The 22,351-nt window shown below is 29.4% G+C and overlaps 4 protein-coding genes across 6 annotated transcripts in view; 3 read left to right on the top strand and 1 right to left on the bottom strand.

Moving 5' to 3' along the window:
- Nucleotides 1-65: 65 nt before the first annotated feature.
- LOC135140349 (zinc finger protein 142-like) overlaps nucleotides 66-22,351 on the top strand; it is a 36,103-nt gene continuing 13,817 nt past the window's right edge. Inside the window, exons 1-2 of the mRNA XM_064070840.1 lie at nucleotides 66-283; nucleotides 338-609. Of these exons, the coding sequence (XP_063926910.1) occupies nucleotides 66-283; nucleotides 338-609 (490 nt within the window). The remainder of the gene's footprint in view (nucleotides 284-337; nucleotides 610-22,351) is intronic.
- Nucleotides 11,317-13,107, top strand: LOC135140667 (zinc finger protein 43-like). The gene is made up of 2 exons (XM_064071310.1): nucleotides 11,317-11,404; nucleotides 11,452-13,107. The coding sequence occupies exon 2, from the start codon at nucleotides 11,461-11,463 to the stop codon at nucleotides 13,042-13,044; it is 1,584 nt and encodes a 527-aa protein (XP_063927380.1). The 5' UTR covers nucleotides 11,317-11,404; nucleotides 11,452-11,460; the 3' UTR covers nucleotides 13,045-13,107.
- On the top strand, nucleotides 17,710-19,667 carry LOC135140497 (zinc finger protein 808-like). Of its 2 annotated transcripts, none has more exons than XM_064071071.1 (2): nucleotides 17,710-17,742; nucleotides 17,809-19,667. In XM_064071071.1, the coding sequence occupies exon 2, from the start codon at nucleotides 17,970-17,972 to the stop codon at nucleotides 19,626-19,628; it is 1,659 nt and encodes a 552-aa protein (XP_063927141.1). In that variant the 5' UTR covers nucleotides 17,710-17,742; nucleotides 17,809-17,969; the 3' UTR covers nucleotides 19,629-19,667. The 2 variants fall into 2 exon arrangements, with proteins under 2 accessions (XP_063927141.1, XP_063927140.1); XM_064071070.1 differs by having other exon boundaries at nucleotides 17,713-17,753.
- LOC135140609 (zinc finger protein 142-like) lies at nucleotides 20,207-22,126 on the bottom strand. Of its 2 annotated transcripts, XM_064071232.1 has the most exons (3): nucleotides 22,087-22,103; nucleotides 21,837-22,032; nucleotides 20,207-21,789 (listed from the first exon to the last, which is right to left on the bottom strand). In XM_064071232.1, the coding sequence occupies exon 3, from the start codon at nucleotides 21,778-21,780 to the stop codon at nucleotides 20,293-20,295; it is 1,488 nt and encodes a 495-aa protein (XP_063927302.1). In that variant the 5' UTR covers nucleotides 21,781-21,789; nucleotides 21,837-22,032; nucleotides 22,087-22,103; the 3' UTR covers nucleotides 20,207-20,292. The 2 variants fall into 2 exon arrangements, with proteins under 2 accessions (XP_063927302.1, XP_063927301.1); XM_064071231.1 differs by having other exon boundaries at nucleotides 21,837-22,126.

Below are 22,351 nucleotides of genomic sequence, written 5' to 3'. Positions count from 1 at the left end.
ATTTAGACATAATCTATCAATTGAAATGTCGATCTCTTTTTCAAAGTTGAAATTACGCCCGTAAAATGAAAATCTATTTAGCTCATTTTTCGGTCTGCTACTGGACACCCTTAATGGCGTGGAAGGTGTACGTCATACTTATATTCAATATCTTTGGTTGTGACGTAAAAATGTTAGGTTACAACCATGATTACAACTCTGCCATTTTAGAATGCGGGGTTAAGATAGTGTTAAAAATCACGAGGATAATCATCATTAACACTACTTTAACAAGATTTAAAAGGTAACTAACATTGCAATTGCTTTCGTAGTGTAATAACTAATAAAACGTTTTTAGGTGGCCCACAATGTTGACTTTGGAATATTCAAAAGCATTCGTTGCACACGGAAGATCTTCATGGAAAAACGTCCACAACTGTAAACTGTGCCCCCATTTTACTACATCAATTTTGTCTATGGTGAACCACGTGAGGCGACATCGCTCCTCTCTGGAAAAATTTACATGCTCCAACGCCAAAATCGAAGTGTATTATTGCAAAGACTGCGATTTTAAAACGGATCTAACGATTCTGTTCAAACAACACATTAACAAACATCACGGCCTTAAGAGTGAATCTAGAGAGAATTTGTCAATCAAGGACTTCAGCATCCAAGACTACGTTTGCAAAAAATGCGCCTTCCAAACAAATTCCTTGATAAAAAGGCTTCAACATACTTCTACATGCACGGAAAGGAAAGAAAATCGTTCTTCGAGCCAGAATGTCACGTATAAAAAAAATGGTGAATGGTACAAGTGCAAAAAATGTAATTACAAAACTAAATTTAAAAGTTGTTTAAAAAAACACGTGTATTACGTACACTCGCCGGCAGAGGACATTCTATGGCACGAATGCACGGAGTGTCCATTCAAATCTAAGTATAAGCATTCTTTAAAGAACCACTTCAGTTGGAAACATGGAGAGGAAGAAAAAATTAAATGGTATGAATGCGAAAAGTGCCCGTACAAAACTAAAGATCGCTCGACTTTAAAAAATCACGTGCGTAATCAACATTCAAATAAAGAAGTTAAGTGGTACGAATGTGCAAACTGTTTGTTTAAAACTAAAATAAAACATAGTTTAAAACTGCATATAACTATTCGCCATTCAGATATCCAATCACTTCAGTGCAAATCATGTCTATGTAAGGCTAAGGTAGTAGGCCATTCAAACGAGTATATATACAACCACCATTCTAATTGTAAGCTGTACAAATGTGAACCGGATGATGAATGGCACAAGTGCGAAAAATGTCCTTTTAAAACTAGATTAAAAAATAATTTAAAAAAGCACATTAATAAGATACACTCGCGGGCAGAAGACGTTAAATGGCACGAATGCACGGAGTGTCCATTCAGATCTAAGTATAAGGAATCTTTAAACAGCCACTTCCGTTTGAAACATGTAGACGAAGAAAAAATTAAATGGTACGAATGCGAAAAGTGCCCATACAAAACTAAACATCACTCGAATTTCAGTTATCACGTGATTTCTAAACATGTGAGTGAAGAAGAAGTTAAGTGGTACGAATGTGCGAACTGTTCGTATAAAAGTAAAAGTAAACAATATTTGATAAGGCATATTAGTGGTCGCCATTCAGATATCAGATCATTTCAGTGCGAAAATTGTCCATATAAAGCGAAACTCAGCACGCAATTAAAGCGGCATATAAATATCCGCCATTTGGATGAAGCGGATGCTAAGTGGTACAAATGCGAACAATGTTCTTATAGAACTAAAGATATATCAGCTTTCCATAAGCACAAAAAAATACATGTGTAGGATTTAATTTTGCATAATTTTGGTGTAGTAGCATTAAGCTGTGTATATAACTTTAATAAAGAAAGATTGTGGCATATAATTTGATAAATTTACTTACTTGCTTCAGAACTGAGTATATTTTCTCTTTAAAGAAGCACATAAATGTTTATCATTCGGAAAAACCGAAATGGTATGTATGTGCGAAATACTATTATAAAAGTAAAACGAAAAATAATTCGAAAGGGCATGTAAAGGTCCATTTGGTTGGAACGGACATTAAGTGATACAAATACGATCAGTGTTCTTACTAGGTTAAAAATGGATCGGCTTTGTATAAGCACAAGAAAATAGACGCCTAAGATTTAATTTATTGTAAGTTTTTAACGGTAGGGATTTTGCGTGTAAAAACCTTAGATCATAGAATAATATGTAATTATATGATTTAAAGTGAAAATATTGGTTCCCCTAATTATTTTGGAGTAACACGTCAAATGCAAAAGTCGTAGAGAATAAAAAACTATATCTAAATCATTTTTTATTCCTTTTGTAACACCTTATGTTATTAAAATAAAACATTTCGGTTGTTAGAATGATTGACTTGATTTATTAGTCTGGTTCTAGGTACAAGGTCACTTATGTCATTAGAGAAATTCACAAACTATTGCTGTACGGCATGCTCCATCTATACTTATCTTCAATATCTTTGGTTGTGACTACGGTGTGGTGTGACGTAATAATCTTAGGTTAGAAAAACCGATAAATCGAAAACCTGAACAATCAAATCTTGGTAAATCGGAAATGAAAAATTAACAAATCGAAAAATTGGTAAGCAAACCATCCAAAAATTTAAACATCGAAAAAGTAAAAAGACACATCGAAAAATCTAGAAGTCAAAAATAGAAAAGCCGAAGAATTGAAATATTGAAAAATCCTAAAACTGAAACATCTAAAAACTAAAAACTGAAAACTCGAAAAACCAAAAAGAGAAGTCGAGAAATAGATTTTACAATACATATTTTGATTTTTCGATTTTTAAGTTTCTCAATTTTAATCTTTCGATTTTTGATTTCTGTAATTTTTCGATTTGCAATTTTTTCGTTTCGATTGTAGATTTTTCAGTTTGTGCAATTTTCAATATTTTGTTTCTTCAATTTTTGATTTGCAAATTTTCTAGTGTTCATTTTAAATATGTAATAAATTATTATTACACAATTTTTAAAAATTTTCACATTATTACGATTTCAGTTTTTTTTTATTTTTCGATTTTCCAATTTTCGTTTTTTCCAGTTTTTGGATTAATTATTTTTTTCGATTTTTAAGTTGCTCCATTTTTAGTTTTCCAATGTTTCAATTTTTCGTTTCTTCAGTTCTTCGAGTTACAATTTTTAGAAATTCTACTTTTTCGATTTTCTAATTTTTCGATTTTTAAACTTTGCGCATAATATAAATGGAAAAAATGCAAAATTGTAAAATAAAAAAGAACTTTGAAAACTCTAAAAATTGGAAATCAAGAACTTGAAAAATTGAAGAAACAAAAAATTCAAAAATCGAAAGAAGAAAAGTGCAAAACTGAAAAAAAAAATGTATTGTAAAAGTGAAATATTGGAAATTAAAGAAGTCAGAACAATTAAAAATTGGAAACTTGAACAACTGAAAAATGAAATAATGTGATATAAAATTGAAAAAATTACCATTAAAAAATCGGAAAAATGAAAAATAGAAATCAAAAATCGGAAAAATTGAAAAACTAAAAAAAAACGAATGTCTAAAATTAGGAAATTGCAAAAATTGGAATTGAAAAAGCGAAAAATTATGAAACTGAAACACGAAAAAATAAAAAACACAAAATAATAATTTTTCGCTTATTTAATTTTTCAAATTTTCAATATTCGATTTCCAATTTAAAAAATTAGGGTTATTATAAAAATAAAATTCGCAAAATCAAATCTTATAATTTTTCGAAAAATCTGGATTTATTTTCCTTCGACCAATTTTTTTAAGCCACATTTTTTCGTTTTTTTTTTTTCAATGATTTTTTTAATTTTCATTTTCTCGATTTTATAATGTTTCATTTAATCGATTCTGAAAAAGTAAAAAGGTAGACACATCGAAAAATAGTCAGTCAAAAATAGAAAAGTCGAAGAATTGAAAAATCGAAAAATCAAAAAAGTGAAGTCGAAAAATTTGAAAAATCAAAAAATTAAAGAATTGAAGTACAGGAAAATCAAAACATCGATTAATTGAAAAATCGAAAAATTGAATGTTTATGAAAGTCAAATTTGAAAAATTAAAAAATCAAAAATTTGACAAAATAACAATTGAAAAGCAGAAAATCTAAAATCGGGAAGTCGAAAAATCGAAAGATTAAGAAATCGAAACATTTGAAATAATATGGAAGAGCTGAAATGAAAAATCGAGAAAACTAAAATTTAAAAATCGAAAAAGTAAAAAATCGACAAGTCGAAAAATCCAGAAGTCAAAAATGGAAAAGTCGAAGAACAGAAATATTGAAAAATCACAAAACTGAAATATCGAACAACTGCAAAATGAAAGAAAAACTGACGTATCGAAAAACTGAAAAATCCCAAAACTGAAATATCCAAAAACCGAGAATCCAAAGAATCAAAAAATTGAGAAATCGAAAAATCAAAAAAGTGAAGTCGAAATATCGCAATCTTAAAAAAAATCGAAAAATTGAATAACAAGTAAACTGAAAAATCCCAAAACTCAAACGTCCAAAAACTGAAAAATCAAAAAATTGAAAAATTGAGAAATCGAAAAATCAAAAAAGTGAAGTTGAAAAATCGAAATATTTAAAAATCGTAAAATTGAAAAGAAAAACTGAAAACCGAGAAATTGAAAAATTGAGAAATTGTAAAATCCAAAAATTGAAAAATAAATAGGAGTAAACTGAAAAGTCCCCAAACTAAAATTTCGAAAAACTGAGAATTCGAAAGTTGAAACAGCAGAAATTATGGTCGAAACCGGTTAGGATGTGTGCTGTAGATGTTGGCCACACTCGGATAGCATGGACACAGATTCCTCAATTTTTTCACATTTCAATTTGGGAACTTTTCATTTTTTGGATTTTACAATTCTTCCTTCTTTTCATTTTCCCCTTTTCGGTTTCTCAATTTTTCAACATTGCGTTTCTCAGTGTTTTCGAAATTTTAGTTCTGAGATTTTTCAGTTTTTTTATTCTTTAGTTGTTCAATTTTCCAATTTCTCGTCTTTCACTTTGTCACTTTCTCGATATTCAATTTTTCGATTACTCAATTTTTTGATATTTTTGTGTTGGGATGTTTAAATTTTTCGGTTCTTCAATTTCTCCATTTCTTGATTTTTTTGTTTTTCGAATTTTCAGTTTTTCAATTGTTCAATTTTCCGATTCTTTGCTGTACCGATTTTTCGGCTTTTCGTTTTCTCAATTTTTCAACTTTTCAGTTTTTGAATTAATGACGTTTCTAAATTTTCGATTTTTCGTTTTCTCAATTTCTCGATTAATAAATTTGCTCACTTTCCATTTTTCGATTTCCCTACTTCAATGTTTTGATTTATCAGCTGTTCAACTTTTCCATTCTTCAATTTTACGATTTTTCGGCTTTCGGTTTCCCAATTTTTCAACTTTTTATATATCTGTGTTTTTGATATTTTAGTTTTGGGAATTTTCAGATTTTTTATTCTTTAATTGTTCGATTTTTCAATTTGACACTTTCTGGATTTTCAATTTTTCGATTACTCAATTTTTTGATTCTTGAAATTCTCCATTTTTGATTTTTTCGTTCTTCGACTCTTAATTTTTCGATTTTTCAATTTTTCAATTTATGACCTTTCTAAATTTTCAATTTTTCGTTTTCTCAATTTCTCGATTAATAGATATTTTCATTTTCCCATTTCTCGATTTTCCTTTCTCAATGTTTCGATTTTTTAGTTTTTCATTTTTTCAGTTTTTCGATTTTTCGGTTTTTCGATTTCCCAATTTTTCAACTTTCTATTTCTGAATGTTTTCGATATTTTAATTTTGGGAATTTTCAGTTTTTTTTTTATTTTTTAATTATCTGATTTTTCAAAATTTTTCCATTACTCAATTTTTTGATATTTTTATGTTCGGATATTTCAAATTTTCGTTTCTTCAAATTCTCTATTTCTGTTTTTTCTTCGATTTTCGACTCTTGAATTTTTTGATCTTTCAATTTTTCAATTTATAACATTTCTAAATTTTTGATTTTTCGTTTTCTCAATTTCTCGATTAATAGATTTTTCATTTTCCCATTTCCAGATTTCCCGACTTCTCAATGTTTCCATTTTTTCCATTGTTCAATTTTTCTATTCTTCAATTTTTCGATTTTTTGGTTTTTCGATTTTCCAATTTTTCAACTTTCTTTTTCTCAGTGTTTTCGATATTTTAGGTTTACGAATTTTCAGTTTTTTGTTTGACACTTTCTCGATTTTCCGATTACTCAATTTTTTTATATTTTTATGTCGGGATTTTTCAATTTTTCGATTCTTCAAATTCTCCATTGCTTGATTTTTTCGATTTTCGACTCTTGAATTTTTCGATTCTTCAATTTTTCAATTTATGACGTTTCTAAATTATCGATTTTTCGTTTCCTCAATTTCTCGATTAATAGATTTTTTCATTTTTCCATTTCTCGATTTCTCCCGACTTCTCAATGTTCCGATTTTTCAGTTTTCCAATTGTTCGATTTTTCGATTTTTCAACTTTACGATTTTTTGGCTTTTCGACTTCTGAATTTTTCATTTTTCCATTTCTCCAGTTTATTTATTCTTTAATTGTTCGATTTTCAATTTCTCAATTTTTTGATATTTTTGTGTTTCAGTTCTTCAAATTCTCCATTTATTGATTTTTTTTATTTTCCGGCTCTTGAATTTTTCGATTTTTCAGTTATTCAATTTTCAATTTTTCGATTCTTCGATGTTTCGATTTTTCGGCTTTTCGTTTTCTCAATTTTTCAACTTTCCAGTTTTTGAATTAATGACGTTTCTAAATTTTCGATTTTTGTTTTCTCAATTTCTCGATTAATAAATTTTCTCACTTTCCATTTTTCGATTTCCCTACTTCAATGTTTTGATTTTTCAGCTGTTCAACTTTTCCATTCTTCAATTTTACGATTTTTCGGCTTTCGGTTTCCCAATTTTTCAACTTTTTATATATCTGTGTTTTTGATATTTTAGTTTTGGGAATTTTCAGATTTTTTATTCTTTAATTGTTCGATTTTTCAATTTGACACTTTGTGGATTTTCAATTTTTCGATTACTCAATTTTTTGATTCTTGAAATTCTCCATTTTTGATTTTTTCGTTCTTCGACTCTTAATTTTTCGATTTTTCAATTTTTCAATTTATGACCTTTCTAAATTTTCAATTTTTCGTTTTCTCAATTTCTCGATTAATAGATATTTTCATTTTCCCATTTCTCGATTTTCCTTTCTCAATGTTTCGATTTTTTAGTTTTTCATTTTTTCAGTTTTTCGATTTTTCGGTTTTTCGATTTCCCAATTTTTCAACTTTCTATTTCTGAATGTTTTCGATATTTTAATTTTGGGAATTTTCAGGTTTTTTTTTATTTTTTAATTGTCTGATTTTTCAATATGACACTTTCTCGATTTTCAATTTTTTGATATTTTTATGTTCGGATATTTCAAATTTTCGTTTCTTCAAATTCTCTATTTCTGTTTTTTCTTCGTTTTTCGACTCTTGAATTTTTTGATCTTTCAATTTTTCAATTTATAACATTTCTAAATTTTTGATTTTTCGTTTTCTCAATTTCTCGATTAATAGATTTTTCGTTTTCCCATTTCCCGACTTCTCAATGTTTCCATTTTTTCCATTGTTCAATTTTTCTATTCTTCAATTTTTCGATTTTTTGGTTTTTCGATTTTCCAATTTTTCAACTTTCTTTTTCTCAGTGTTTTCGATATTTTAGGTTTACGAATTTTCAGTTTTTTGTTTGACACTTTCTCGATTTTCCGATTACTCAATTTTTTTATATTTTTATGTCGGGATTTTTCAATTTTTCGATTCTTCAAATTCTCCATTGCTTGATTTTTTCGATTTTCGACTCTTGAATTTTTCGATTCTTCAATTTTTCAATTTATGACGTTTCTAAATTATCGATTTTTCGTTTCCTCAATTTCTCGATTAATAGATTTTTTCATTTTTCCATTTCTCGATTTCTCCCGACTTTTCAATGTTCCGATTTTTCAGTTTTCCAATTGTTCGATTTTTCGATTTTTCAACTTTACGATTTTTTGGCTTTTCGACTTCTGAATTTTTCATTTTTCCATTTCTCCAGTTTATTTATTCTTTAATTGTTCGATTTCCAATTTCTCAATTTTTTGATATTTTTGTGTTTCAGTTGTTCAAATTCTCCATTTATTGATTTTTTTTATTTTCCGGCTCTTGAATTTTTCGATTTTTCAGTTATTCAATTTTCAATTTTTCGATTCTTCGATGTTTCGATTTTTCGGCTTTTCGTTTTCTCAATTTTTCAACTTTCCATTTCTCAGTGTTTTCGATATTTTAGGTTTAGGAATTTTCAGTTTTTTGTTTGACACTTTCTCGATTTTCGATTACTCAATTTTTTTATATTTTTATGTCGGGATTTTTCAATTTTTCGATTCTTCAAATTCTCCATTGCTTGATTTTTTCGATTTTCGACTCTTGAATTTTTCGATTCTTCAATTTTTCAATTTATGACGTTTCTAAATTATCGATTTTTCGTTTCCTCAATTTCTCGATTAATAGATTTTTTCATTTTTCCATTTCTCGATTTCTCCCGACTTCTCAATGTTCCGATTTTTCAGTTTTCCAATTGTTCGATTTTTCGATTTTTCAACTTTACGATTTTTTGGCTTTTCGACTTCTGAATTTTTCATTTTTCCATTTCTCCAGTTTATTTATTCTTTAATTGTTCGATTTTCAATTTCTCAATTTTTTGATATTTTTGTGTTTCAGTTCTTCAAATTCTCCATTTATTGATTTTTTTTATTTTCCGGCTCTTGAATTTTTCGATTTTTCAGTTATTCAATTTTCAATTTTTCGATTCTTTGATGTTTCGATTTTTCGGCTTTTCGTTTTCTCAATTTTTCAACTTTCCATTTCTCAGTGTTTTCGATATTTTAGGTTTAGGAATTTTCAGTTTTTTGTTCGACACTTTCTCGATTTTCCGATTACTCAATTTTTTTATATTTTTATGTCGGGATTTTTCAATTTTTCGATTCTTCAAATTCTCCATTGCTTGAATTTTTCGATTTTCGACTCTTGAATTTTTCGATTCTTCAATTTTTCAATTTATGACGTTTCTAAATTATCGATTTTTCGTTTCCTCAATTTCTCGATTAATAGATTTTTTCATTTTTCCATTTCTCGATTTCTCCCGACTTTTCAATGTTCCGATTTTTCAGTTTTCCAATTGTTCGATTTTTCGATTTTTCAACTTTACGATTTTTTGGCTTTTCGACTTCTGAATTTTTCATTTTTCCATTTCTCCAGTTTATTTATTCTTTAATTGTTCGATTTCCAATTTCTCAATTTTTTGATATTTTTGTGTTTCAGTTCTTCAAATTCTCCATTTATTGATTTTTTTTATTTTCCGGCTCTTGAATTTTTCGATTTTTCAGTTATTCAATTTTCAATTTTTCGATTCTTCGATGTTTCGATTTTTCGGCTTTTCGTTTTCTCAATTTTTCAACTTTCCATTTCTCAGTGTTTTCGATATTTTAGGTTTAGGAATTTTCAGTTTTTTGTTTGACACTTTCTCGATTTTCCGATTACTCAATTTTTTTATATTTTTATGTCGGGATTTTTCAATTTTTCGATTCTTCAAATTCTCCATTGCTTGATTTTTTCGATTTTCGACTCTTGAATTTTTCGATTCTTCAATTTTTCAATTTATGACGTTTCTAAATTATCGATTTTTCGTTTCCTCAATTTCTCGATTAATAGATTTTTTCATTTTTCCATTTCTCGATTTCTCCCGACTTCTCAATGTTCCGATTTTTCAGTTTTCCAATTGTTCGATTTTTCAACTTTACGATTTTGTGGCTTTTCGACTTCTGAATTTTTCATTTTTCCATTTCTCCAGTTTATTTATTCTTTAATTGTTCGATTTTCAATTTCTCAATTTTTTGATATTTTTGTGTTTCAGTTCTTCAAATTCTCCATTTATTGTTTTTTTTTATTTTCCGGCTCTTGAATTTTTCGATTTTTCAGTTATTCAATTTTCAATTTTTCGATTCTTCGATGTTTCGATTTTTCGGCTTTTCGTTTTCTCAATTTTTCAACTTTCCATTTCTCAGTGTTTTCGATATTTTAATTTTGGGAATTTTCAGTTTTTTTTTTATTTTTTAATTATCTGATTTTTCAATGACACTTTCTCGATTTTCAATTTTTCCATTACTCAATTTTTTGATATTTTTATGTTCGGATATTTCAAATTTTCGTTTCTTCAAACTCTCTATTTCTGTTTTTTCTTCGTTTTTCGACTCTTGAATTTTTTGATCTTTCAATTTTTCAATTTATAACATTTCTAAATTTTTGATTTTTCGTGTTCTCAATTTCTCGATTAATAGATTTTTCATTTTCCCATTTCCAGATTTCCCGACTTCTCAATGTTTCCATTTTTTCCATTGTTCAATTTTTCGATTTTTTGGTTTTTCGATTTTCCAATTTTTCAACTTTCTTTTTCTCAGTGTTTTCGATATTTTAGGTTTAGGAATTTTCAGTTTTTTGTTTGACACTTTCTCGATTTTCCGATTACTCAATTTTTTTATATTTTTATGTCGGGATTTTTCAATTTTTCGATTCTTCAAATTCTCCATTGCTTGATTTTTTCGATTTTCGACTCTTGAATTTTTCGATTCTTCAATTTTTCAATTTATGACGTTTCTAAATTATCGATTTTTCGTTTCCTCAATTTCTCGATTAATAGATTTTTTCATTTTTCCATTTCTCGATTTCTCCCGACTTTTCAATGTTCCGATTTTTCAGTTTTCCAATTGTTCGATTTTTCAACTTTACGATTTTGTGGCTTTTCGACTTCTGAATTTTTCATTTTTCCATTTCTCCAGTTTATTTATTCTTAAATTGTTCGATTTTCAATTTCTCAATTTTTTGATATTTTTGTGTTTCAGTTGTTCAAATTCTCCATTTATTGATTTTTTTTATTTTCCGGCTCTTGAATTTTTCGATTTTTCAGTTATTCAATTTTCAATTTTTCGATTCTTCGATGTTTCGATTTTTCGGCTTTTCGTTTTCTCAATTTTTCAACTTTCCATTTCTCAGTGTTTTCGATATTTTAGTTTTGGGAATTATCAGTTTATTTATTCTCTAATTGTTCAATTTTCAATTTTTTGACTACTCAATATTTTTATATTTTTGTGCTGTGCTGTGATGGAAAGTTAAAGTCACTAGATAGATGGTTATCTAGGGACTTTAATGGAAAGTGTACGGTATGCTCCATCTATACTTATATTCAATATCTATGGTTCTCGACGTAAAAATCTTAGGTTAGAACACTGGTATTTTGAAATGTGCTCTTAATAACACAGTGTCAATCAACACTACTTTAACAAGATTTAAAAGGTAACTAACATTGCAATTGCTTCCGTAGCGTAATAAAACGATTTTAGGTGGCCACAATGTCGACTTTAGAATATTCGAAAACACTTGTTTCACAGGGAAGATCTTCGTGGAAAAACGTCCACAACTGTAAACTGTGCCCCTATTTTACAACATCACTTTTGTGTATGGTGAACCACGTGCGACGACATCGCTCATCTCTGAAAAAATTTGAATGCTCTGAAGTTAAAATCGAAGCGTATTATTGTAAAGACTGCGATTTTAAAACGGATTTAACGATTCTGTTCAAACAACACATTAACAAACATCATGGCCTTAAGAGTGAATTTAGAGAGGATTTATCAAGTGAGGACTTTAGCATACGAAACTACATTTGCGAAAAATGCGCCTTCGAAACAAATTCCTTGATAAATTGGCTTCAACACACTTCAGCATGCACAGAAAGGAAAGAAAATATTGAATGGCTCCAGTGCGAAAAATGTCCTTTCAAAACTGAATTCAAAAGAAGTTTAAAAAACCACATGTATTACGTACACGCTGAAGACGTTAAATGGTTCGAATGCAAGGAGTGTCCATTCAAATCTAAGTATAAGGAATCTTTAAAGAGACACAAAATTGATAAACATCTAGACGAAGAAAAAATTAACTGGCACGAATGTGAAAGTTGCCCGTTCAAAGCTAAACAGCTATCGACTTTAAAACAACACGTAATTTGGCGACATTTGGACGAAGAAGACGTTAAATGGTACGAATGTGCCAGCTGTTCGTATAAATCTAAAAGAAAAGATCAATTAAAAAGACATGTAACTGTCTACCACTTGGATGTCAAATCATTCCAGTGCATACATTGCCCCTATAAAGCTAAATTTGAAAGTTATTTAAAAAGACATATAATCAACTGCCACTCATCTCAAACGGATTTAAATTGGTTCAAATGCGAACACTGTCCTCATAAAAACAGACGTGAGGCAGGTTTACGAATCCACGTAAACCGTGTCCATTTAAGAAAACGAGACATCGAATGTGAATATTGTGCATTTAAAACCAAAACTAAACATAACTTAAAAACACACACAAATTTATTTCATTCCAAAGACGTTAAATGGTACGAATGCGAAAAGTGCCCCTTCAAAACCAAGTTTAAAAAATCGATAAAGGAGCACGCAATCGCTAGACATATGAACGAAGAAGAAATTACGTGGTACGAATGTGAAAACTGCCCGTTCAAAACCAAGTGGTCAGACGGTTTGAAAAGGCACATGATTTCTCGACATTTAGGCAATCAAGAAATGAAGTGGTACGAATGCCAAGAGTGTCACTTCAGAACTAAGTTTAGTTTCTCTTTAAAGAGGCACGTAAATACTAATCATTCGGAAAAATCGAATTGGTATGAATGTGCTAATTGTTCGTATAAAAGTAAGAAGAAAACTAATTTGGACGCGCATGTAAAGGTCCATTTAGAGAGCTGGCCGTATCAGTGTGAATATTGTCCATATAAGGCGAAACAGAACGCGTACTTAAAGCGGCATTTAAACAGGCTGCACTTGGTTGGAACGGACGTCAAGTGGTACAAATGCGATCAGTGTTCTTGCAAGTTTAAAGATGGATCGACTTTGTATAAGCACAAAAAAGTGCACGTGTAAGATTTAATTTGAAAGTATTGGTTCCCCTAGTATTTTGGTCAAATGCAAAAGTTGTAGAGAATAAAAACCTGTATCTAAATAATTCTTTATTCCTTTTTTGTTCAGGGTTAAAAAAATTATTTCTTTATAAAGAATATAAAAAATACTAATTTATTTATTCAAAATATATCTTAAAAATATACAAAATGAATAAACCATCTGATCATAACTTAATGTTGAAGTAATACAGAAATATTAGCAAATGTGTTTTAATCTTTTATTAATTCAAACTTGATACAAGGACAATAATTCTCGCCACAGTATAAACAGAGAACATAGAGAAGCGTCATATTAAAAATTAAATAAGATTATTTAATTTTTAATTTTTCAATTTTTCAATTCCTCGGTTTTCAGTTTTTCTCTTCAATTTTACGATTTTTAAATATTTCGATTTTTCAATTTTTGACTTTTATAAACTCTTTATTTGTCGATTTTTCAATTAATTAATTTTTCAGGTTTTTTGGTTTTTCAATTTTTCTATTTTTTCAGGTTTCGATTTTTCAATTTCACTTTTTTGATTTTTCGATTTCTCAATTTTTCAAATTTTTAATTTCTCAGTTTTTCGACATTTCAGTTTTAGGATTTTGCAGTTTACTTATTATTCAATTTTTCGATGTTACGGTTTTGCAGGTTTTTGATTTTTCAATTTTTCGATTCTTTAGATTCTCAGTTTTTGGATATTTCAGTTTTGGGATTTTTCAGTTTTTCGATTCGTCAGTTTTTCTTTCATTTTTCAGTTTTTCGATGTTTCAGTTTTGGGATTTTTCAATATTTCTGTTCTTCGAATTTTACATTTTTGACTTCTTGATTTTTCGATGTGTCGACTTTTTACTTTTTCGATTTTTAAATTTTAGATTTCTCAATTTTTTTGTATTTTAATTTTTCAATATTTAAAATTTTAGATTTTTCTATTTCTCGATTTTTCATTTTAGCTCTTCCATATTTCAATTTTTCAAATGTTTCAATTTCTTAATCTTTCGATTTTTCGACTTTCCGGTTTTAGATTTTCTGTTTTTCAATTGTCGTTTCTTCAAATTTTCGATTTTTCAATTTTTCAAATTTGACATTTATAAATTGTTAATTTTTCGATTTCTCAATTAATCGATGTTTTGATTTTCCCATTTCTTGACTTTCGAGGGTTTCGATATTCCTGTTCAATTCTTTAATTTTTCGACTTCACTTTATGGATTTTTCGATTGCTCAATTTTCTGCCTTTTTAGGTTCTCAGTTTTTGGATATTTCAGTTTTTGGATTTTTCAGGTTTTCCCATTTTTCAGTTTTTGTTTCATTTTTCAGTTTTTCGATATCTCAGTTTTGGGATTTTTCAATATTTTAATTCTTCGACTTTTCGATTTTTGACTCCTGGATTTTTCGATGTGTCGATTTTTTACTTTTTCGATTTTTGAATTTTTCGATTTTTAAATTTTAGATTTTTTAATTTTTAAAGTTTTAGATTTTTCGATTTCTCGATTTTTCATTTCAGTTCTTCGATATTTCAATTTTTCAAGTTTTCGAATTTTTCAAATGTTTCGATTTCTTAATCTTTTGATTTTTCGAATTCGCGGTTTTAGATTTTCTGTTTTTCACATGTAATTTTGTCAAATTTTCGATTTTTTAATTTTTCAAATTTGACTTTTATAAACTCTCAATTTTTAGATTTTTCAATTAATCGATGTTATGATTTTCCGATTTCTTGACCTTCAAGTGTTCGATTTTTCTGTTCTTCAATTCTTTAATTTTTTTATTTTTCAATTTTTCGATTTTTTAAGGTTTCTATTTTTCGACTTCACTTTTTTGATTTTTCGATTTTTCAGTTTTTAGATATTTCAGTTTTAGGATTTTTCAATATTTCTGTTCTTCGACTTTTCCATTTTTGACTTCTGGATGTTTCAATGTGTCGACTTTTTACTTTTTCGATTTTTAAATTTTAGATTTCTCAATTTTTTTGTATTTTAATTTTTCAATATTTAAAATTTTAGATTTTTCTATTTCTCGATTTTTCATTTTAGCTCTTCCATATTTCAATTTTTCAAATGTTTCTATTTCTTAATCTTTCGATGTTTCGACTTTCCGGTTTTAGATTTTCTGTTTTTCAAATGTTGTTTTTTCAAATTTTCGATTTTTCAATTTTTCAAATTTGACATTTATAAACTGTTAATTTTTCGATTTTTCAATTAATCGATGTTTTGATTTTCTCATTTCTTGACTTTCGAGGGCTTCGATATTCCTGTTCAATTCTTTAATTTTTCGATTTTTCAGGTTTTTGATTTTTCATTTTTTAGTTTTTTTAAGGTTTCGATTTTTCGACTTCACTTTATGGATTTTTCGATTGCTCAATTTTCTGCCTTTTTAGATTCTCAGTTTTTGGATTTTTCACTATTCGGATTTTTCAGGTTTTCCCATTTTTCAATTTTTGTTTCATTTTTCAATATTTTGATTCTTCGACTTTTCGATTTTTGACTCCTGGATTTTTCGATGTGTCGACTTTTTTACTTTTTCGATTTTTCAATTTTTCGATTTTTTAATTTTTAAAGTTTTAGATTTTTCGATTTCTCGAATTTTCATTTCAGTTCTTCGATATTTCAATTTTTCAAGTTTTCGAATATGTTTCGATTTCTTAATCTTTTGATTTTTCGAATTCGCGGTTTTAGATTTTCTATTTTTCACATGTCATTTTGTCAAATTTTCGATTTTTTAATTTTTCAAATTTGACTTTTATAAACTCTCAATTTTTCGATTTTTCAATTAATCGGTTTTGATTTTCCCATTTCTTGACCTTCGAGTGTTTCGATTTTTCTGTTCTTCAATTGTTTAATTTTTTGATTTTTCAGGTTTTTGATTTTTCAGTTTTTCGACTTCACTTTTTTGATTTTTCGATATTTCAGTTTTTAGATATTTCAGTTTTAAGATTTTTCAATATTTCAATTCTTCGGTTTTTCTATTTTTGACTTCTGGATTTTTCGATGTGTTTTACTTTTTCGATTTTTCAATTTTTGGATTTTTAAATTTTAGATTGTTCAATCTTTTGACATTTTAGTTTTTCAATATTTCCTAGTCTTTCGATTTTTCGACTTCCTGGTTTTAGATGTTCTGTTTTTCAATTTTTCGATTTGTTAATTTTTCATTCCCGATTAATCGAGATTTGATTGTTCAGGTTTTCGATTGATCAGTTTTTCAATTTTTTATTTTGGCCTATTTCGGTTTCTCATTTTTTCCAGTTTTCCATTTTTTCGTTTTTTTTATTTTTCCGCTTTTCCAATTTTTCAACTTTTAACTTTTTGTTTGTCGATTTCTCTATTTTTCAATTTTTCGACTTCATCACTTTTCGATTTCTCGTTCTTTTGGTCATTCGATCTCTCAATTTTTCAATTTTTTCAAGTTTTTTGATTTTTCGATTTATCGAGATTTGGATTTTCCGATATTTTGATTGTCAATTTATAAATTGTTCAATTTTTAACTTTTCGATTTTTCGATTTTGGCCTATTTCGGTTTCTCAATTCTTCGACTTTTCGACTCCATGATTTTTTCGATTTTTCGGTTTTTCGATTTTCCATTTTTTCGATGTTTCGAATTTTCAGTTATCCGACTTTTTAAATTTGGGAGTTTCGATTTCTCAATTTTTCGTTATTCGATTTTTAAATTTTAGATTTTTGAATTTTACATTTTTTCGATTTTCTGATGTTTCATTTTTCGATTTTCAGTTCTTCGATATTTCGATTTTTCAATGTTTCGGTTTTACGATTTTTTAAGGTTTCGATTTTTCGATTATTAGATTTCTCGATTTTTCAAATTTTCGATTATTTTAATTTTTATTTTTTTTTTTCTCACTGTTAATATCATACAGTGTATTGAAAACAACCACAAAAATTGTCACTAAAAACATTTAAAAATTCATACAAAATAGAACACAGTGTTTCCAAAACATTTTCCCGAAAAAAATCTTTGGCGGTTGAGGACTCCAATGTCAATAAGGGTGGTTTTGCAAAATCAGATTGTATGTCGCATCTATATTAATCTATGATTACACCCCAAACAAAAAAAAATCTAAAAAAAATAAAAAAGCAAATTTAGAAACAATAAAAATTAAAATACATTCTCAGCCAATAAAATATACAATAAAAACACAAACCATAAATCAAAATAATAAATTCTTAAACAATAAAAAATAAAATAAATTCTCAAAAGATAAAATTTCTGCAATGATTATAATGACTGTAATCCAAACACTAATAAACAATAATGATAACGTCATAACCCAACATCCCATATGATTCCGTAATTAATATGACATTTCTTGTTGACAAAACCAAACAAAACGATCACCGAAAACCTTAAAATGAAAAAGAAACAATGTTCTTCAAGGTCGGAGCACCTTTAGAGACGCTAGTGACCTCTTTATGTCGTTCCGTAAGCTCCCTATGTATTTCTTATGGAAACCTTAGATCATATAATATATGATCTAAGATGGAAACAGCTGATGCTTTCATAGCCCTGATTATAACTGTGTCATAACTACATACATGACATAAATATATGCTTATTATTATTATTATTTACCGCCTTATCTCTTTACAATATAATAGGGATATTTGTTACTTCAATGTTTTTCACCAACATAAATCAACAGCTGGCGGATGTGGATGTTTGGAATTTGAACGAGTAATAATTTTGTAATTATTTCTGCCAGAAAATTTGCATTTTTGGTATCAATTTTTTGTGTTTTAGGTGAAACGAGACAGTTACCCACTTGTCAACGTCTAATCCGCCTCGAATTGTGTTTTTCAAGAAAATCACGTCATTTTTGACGTAAAAATTTAGGTTAGAATTTTGATCAGAAGATCACAGTTTCTAAAACAACAACCACAAGACGGTTGTAGACAACCAAAATGTCAACTTTGGAGTATTCCGAATCGCTTCGACAATGGGGAAGATCGTCATGGAAAAACGTCCACAACTGTAAACTGTGTCTCTATTTTACAACATCGGTTTTCTTTATGGTGAACCACGCGAGACGACACCGTTCATCTCTGGAAAAATGTACGTGCGAAAACGCCAAAATTGAAGAGTTTCTTTGTAAAGACTGCGATTTTAAAACGGAACTAACGATTCTGTTCAAACAACACATTAATAAAAATCACAGCCTTAAAAGCGAGTCTAGGGACGATTTATCACTGCAGGATTTCAGTGTGCAGAAGTACGTTTGCGAAAAGTGCGATTTCGAAACAAATCTGTCGTTGAAGTGGCTTCAACATACTTCAGAGTGCACGGGAAAAAAAGAAAATCCCCAAAGTGTGAGTTCGGTGAAAGAGAATATGACGGATATTTTCTATTTGGAAAAAATTGATGGAGAAGGTTGGTATTGCTGTGCACTATGTTCCTACAAAGTCAGAAATGAAGCCATTTTAAAATGCCATATGGAAAAACATTATTTAAACGAACGATATGCGTGTAAGAAGTGTCCATTAAAATACGAATCGAAAAGAACTTTAAGAAATCACATAAAACGAAACCACTTAGATGAACGTGATCTTGAATGGCACAAATGTGAAAAATGTCCTTACAAAACTGTAGTTAAAAGTCATTTAACTAGGCACATAAACAACTTACACTTGAAAGAAGAAGAGGGTATATGGTACCAATGCAGTGAGTGTCCATATAAATGTAGGACGAAATCTTATTTAAAGACTCACGTGACTTTAAAACATCTAAATGAAGAAAAAATTACGTGGTATAAATGCGAACAGTGCGAATTTAAAAGTAAGCATAAATCATCTTTAAAAAATCACATAAATATCCATTTAAAGAAACAAAACGGGAATGGGCATAAGTGTGAAAACACTGAAGAATGCAATGAGTGTCTGCTCAACAAAAATAAGCCGTACGAATGTAAATATTGCTCGTTCAAAACTAAATGGGGGTCCTATTTACAAAAGCATGTAATTTCTCTACATTTGGATGACAAAGAAATTAATTGGCACCAATGTGACAAATGTCCGTACAGAAGCAAATTTATTTCCGAATTGAAGAAACACACAGATGTTAATCATTCAGAAGAACCAAAGTGGTATGAATGTACTAAGTGTTCGTATAAAACTAAAATAAAAAAATATTTAATGCGGCATGTACAGATCCATTTGGAAATCAGATTGTACCAGTGCAAATATTGTCCATATAGAGCGAGACGTGCTCCTGATTTAAACACTCATATAAGTCACCGCCACACAAATCAGATCAATCCCGATGGTAAGGATGTTAAATGGTACGAGTGTGAACAATGTCCTTTTAAAACTATAAAAAAATATTCTTTGAAAACTCACATAAACAACTTACACTTGAATGAAGAAGAGATCAAATGGCATCAGTGTAATGAGTGTCCATTTAAGGCGAAAAATGCGTATCGTTTAAAACGTCATGTAATTTCTAGACATTTGAATGAAGAAAAAATCAAGTGGTATGAGTGCGAATATTGTCCACATAAGACGAAACTCAAGACCTATTTAACGTCTCATATGAATACATGTCATTTTGAGTCTTTACAAAAGTAAAATTTAAACGTATTTTTATAAATACAAAGAAAACTAGATAAAGAGAATTATATTTATTTTTAAATTTTTGCGTAAGTACGCCTTCTGCTTTAATAGTAACTTTTAAATATTTTGTGACTAATTTTTAATTAAAATTTCAAGAGAAAAATAATGTTTTATTTTCTACACAAGGGTGTGCCATAAGTGTAGTATTATCCATTCACGATCTTTATATAGTCACAGTAGATGCCAATCTCTCTTTAACTGCTGTTGTAATTTTAGTTACCTTAAATCTTGTTAAAGTGATATTTGAAACTGTGTAAAGACATTCGGAAATGCTGAGTTCTAACCGAAAATTATAAATTGACTTGAGTTTTCCTACAAGGGAATTAAAAAATTATAATTACGTTATGAGCGCAACAATTTCGGTGAACATAACCTCAAAAATTGATACACCAATGGGGCTAGAGCCGCTAGAGCAGGACGTGCTAGTGAATTTTAATTTATAGCGCCCAGTGTTGACCCTAGCGCCACCATACATAACTGAGTGGAAACATTATTTGGGGCATCATTAAAATGAAAAAGAAAATGAAAACGTATTGAATTATATGCCAGAAGCTTTCACTTTATTAAAGATATATACACAGCTTAATGCTACTACACCCAAGTTATACAAAATTAAATCCTACACATGTATTTTTTTGTGCTTACACAAAGCTGATCGATCTTTAACTCTATAAGAACATTGTTTGCATTTGTACCATTTGGCATCCGCTGCATCCAAATGGCAGATATTTATATGACTCTTTAAACACTCATTGCGTTTCGCCTTGTATGAACAATATTCGCACGGAAATGATCTGATATCTGAATGGCGAACAATTACATGCTGTTTCAAACGCTCTTTTCTTTTACTTTTATACGAACAGCTCGCACATTCGTACCACTTAATTTCCTCTTCACTCAAATGTTGATTAATTACGTGAGATCTTAAAGTCGAGCGATGTTTAGTTTTGAATGGGCACTTTTCGCATTCGTGCCATTTAATTTTTTCTTCGTCTGTATGTTTCAAACTCAAGTGGTTCTTTAAAGATTTCTTATATTTCGATTTGAATGGACACTCATTACATTCGTACCATTTAACGTCTTCTGCCCGCGAGTGTAAGTTATTCATGTGCTTGTTTAAATTCCTTTTTATTCTAGTTTTGAAAGGACATTTTTCGCACTTGTGCCATTCGGCATCCTGTTCACATTTGTACAGCTTACAATCGGAATGGTGGTTGTATAGATGCTCCTTTAAATAACGTTTTAACTTAGCCTTACATGGGCAATATTCGCACTGAAATGATTTGATATCTGAATGGCGAACCCTTATATGCAGTTTTAAACGATGATTTATTTTAGTTCTAAACGAACAGTTCGCACATTCGTACCACTTAACTTCTTCTTCACTCAAATGTTGACAAATCACGTGAATTCTTAAAGCCGAACGATATTTAGATTTGAACGGGCACTTTTCGCATTCGTGCCACTTAATTTTTTCTTCCTCTACATGTTTCGCATTGAAGTGGTTGTTTAAAGATTCCTTATACTTAGATTTGAATGGACACTTCTGGCATTCGTGCCATTTAACGTCTTCTCCCCGCAAGTGTACGTTATTCATGTGGGTTTTCAAACTTCTTTTCAATTTAGTTTTGAAAGCACATTTTTCGCACTTGTGCCATTTAGCATTTTCTTCGTACGTGACGTTCTGGCTCGGAGAACTCAGATTTTGAAGATTTTCTTTTCTTTCCGTGCATTCTGAAGTGTGTTGAAGAAAATTTATCGAGGAATTTGTTTCGAAGGCGCATTTTTCGCAAACGTAGTTTTGTATGCTGAAGTCCTCGATTGACAAAACTTCTTTAGATTCAGTCTTAAGGCCGTGATGTTTGTTAATGTGTTGTTTGAACAGAATCGTTAGATCCGTTTTAAAATCGCAGTCTTTACAATAATACGCTTCGATTTTGGCTTCGGAGCATGTAAATTTTTCCAGAGATGTGCGATGTCGCCTCACGTGGTTGACCATACACAAAATGGATGTTGTAAAATAGGGGCACAGTTTACAGTTGTGGACGTTTTTCCACGAAGATCTTCCCTGTGCAAAGAGTGTTTTTGAATATTCCAAAGTCGACATTGTGGCCACCTAAAATCGTTTTATTACACCACGGAAGCAGTTGTAATTTTAGTTACCTTAAATCTTGTTAAAGTAGTGTTGCTGGAAATTATCCTTTGTGATATTTGACACTGTGTTAAGGGCACATTCCAAAACGCTAGAATTCTAACCTAAGATTTTTACGTCACAACCAAAGATATTGAATATAAGTATAGATAAGATAGAGCATTCCGTGCACCTTCCATGCTAGTTATAAAATAATGTGATTGAGACCTATGGAAGATATTTCGAGCAATTATTGAATACAAATATATATAAAAACTGAACGGTGTGAGTTGTTTATTTCAAAACAATTTCCTTACTTGGTTCCCACTCCAGACAGGGTTCTAGAGAAACGAAATACACTAGTCAAAATCGCAAGATTGATCACCCGAACAGAGGACATAGAGAAGCGTCATAATTTAAATTAAATGACGGTTGAGGCAGAGATAACAGAGATATGACAGCTTTTGAATGCTCCATAAGAAATGCATGGGAGCGAAGTGAACACAGAATTTGACGTAAAAGACGGTTGGGGGCACAACATTTGTGG

The sequence above is a fragment of the Zophobas morio genome, unplaced genomic scaffold (genome assembly GCF_036711695.1).
Source record: "Zophobas morio isolate AGI-343-1 ecotype UQ-CSIRO unplaced genomic scaffold, CSIRO_AGI_Zmor_V1 ptg000040l, whole genome shotgun sequence".
Lineage (NCBI taxonomy): Eukaryota > Metazoa > Arthropoda > Insecta > Coleoptera > Tenebrionidae > Zophobas > Zophobas morio.
This window is presented reverse-complemented; position numbering and strand designations above follow the sequence as displayed.

What these genes read in the sequence shown, in the direction of transcription:
- LOC135140667 (XM_064071310.1), top strand. Translation starts at nt 11,461, where the DNA reads ATGTCGACTTTAGAATATTCGAAAACACTTGTTTCACAGGGAAGATCT.
- LOC135140497 (XM_064071071.1), top strand. Translation starts at nt 17,970, where the DNA reads ATGTCAACTTTGGAGTATTCCGAATCGCTTCGACAATGGGGAAGATCG.
- LOC135140609 (XM_064071231.1), bottom strand. Translation starts at nt 21,780, where the DNA reads ATGTCGACTTTGGAATATTCAAAAACACTCTTTGCACAGGGAAGATCT.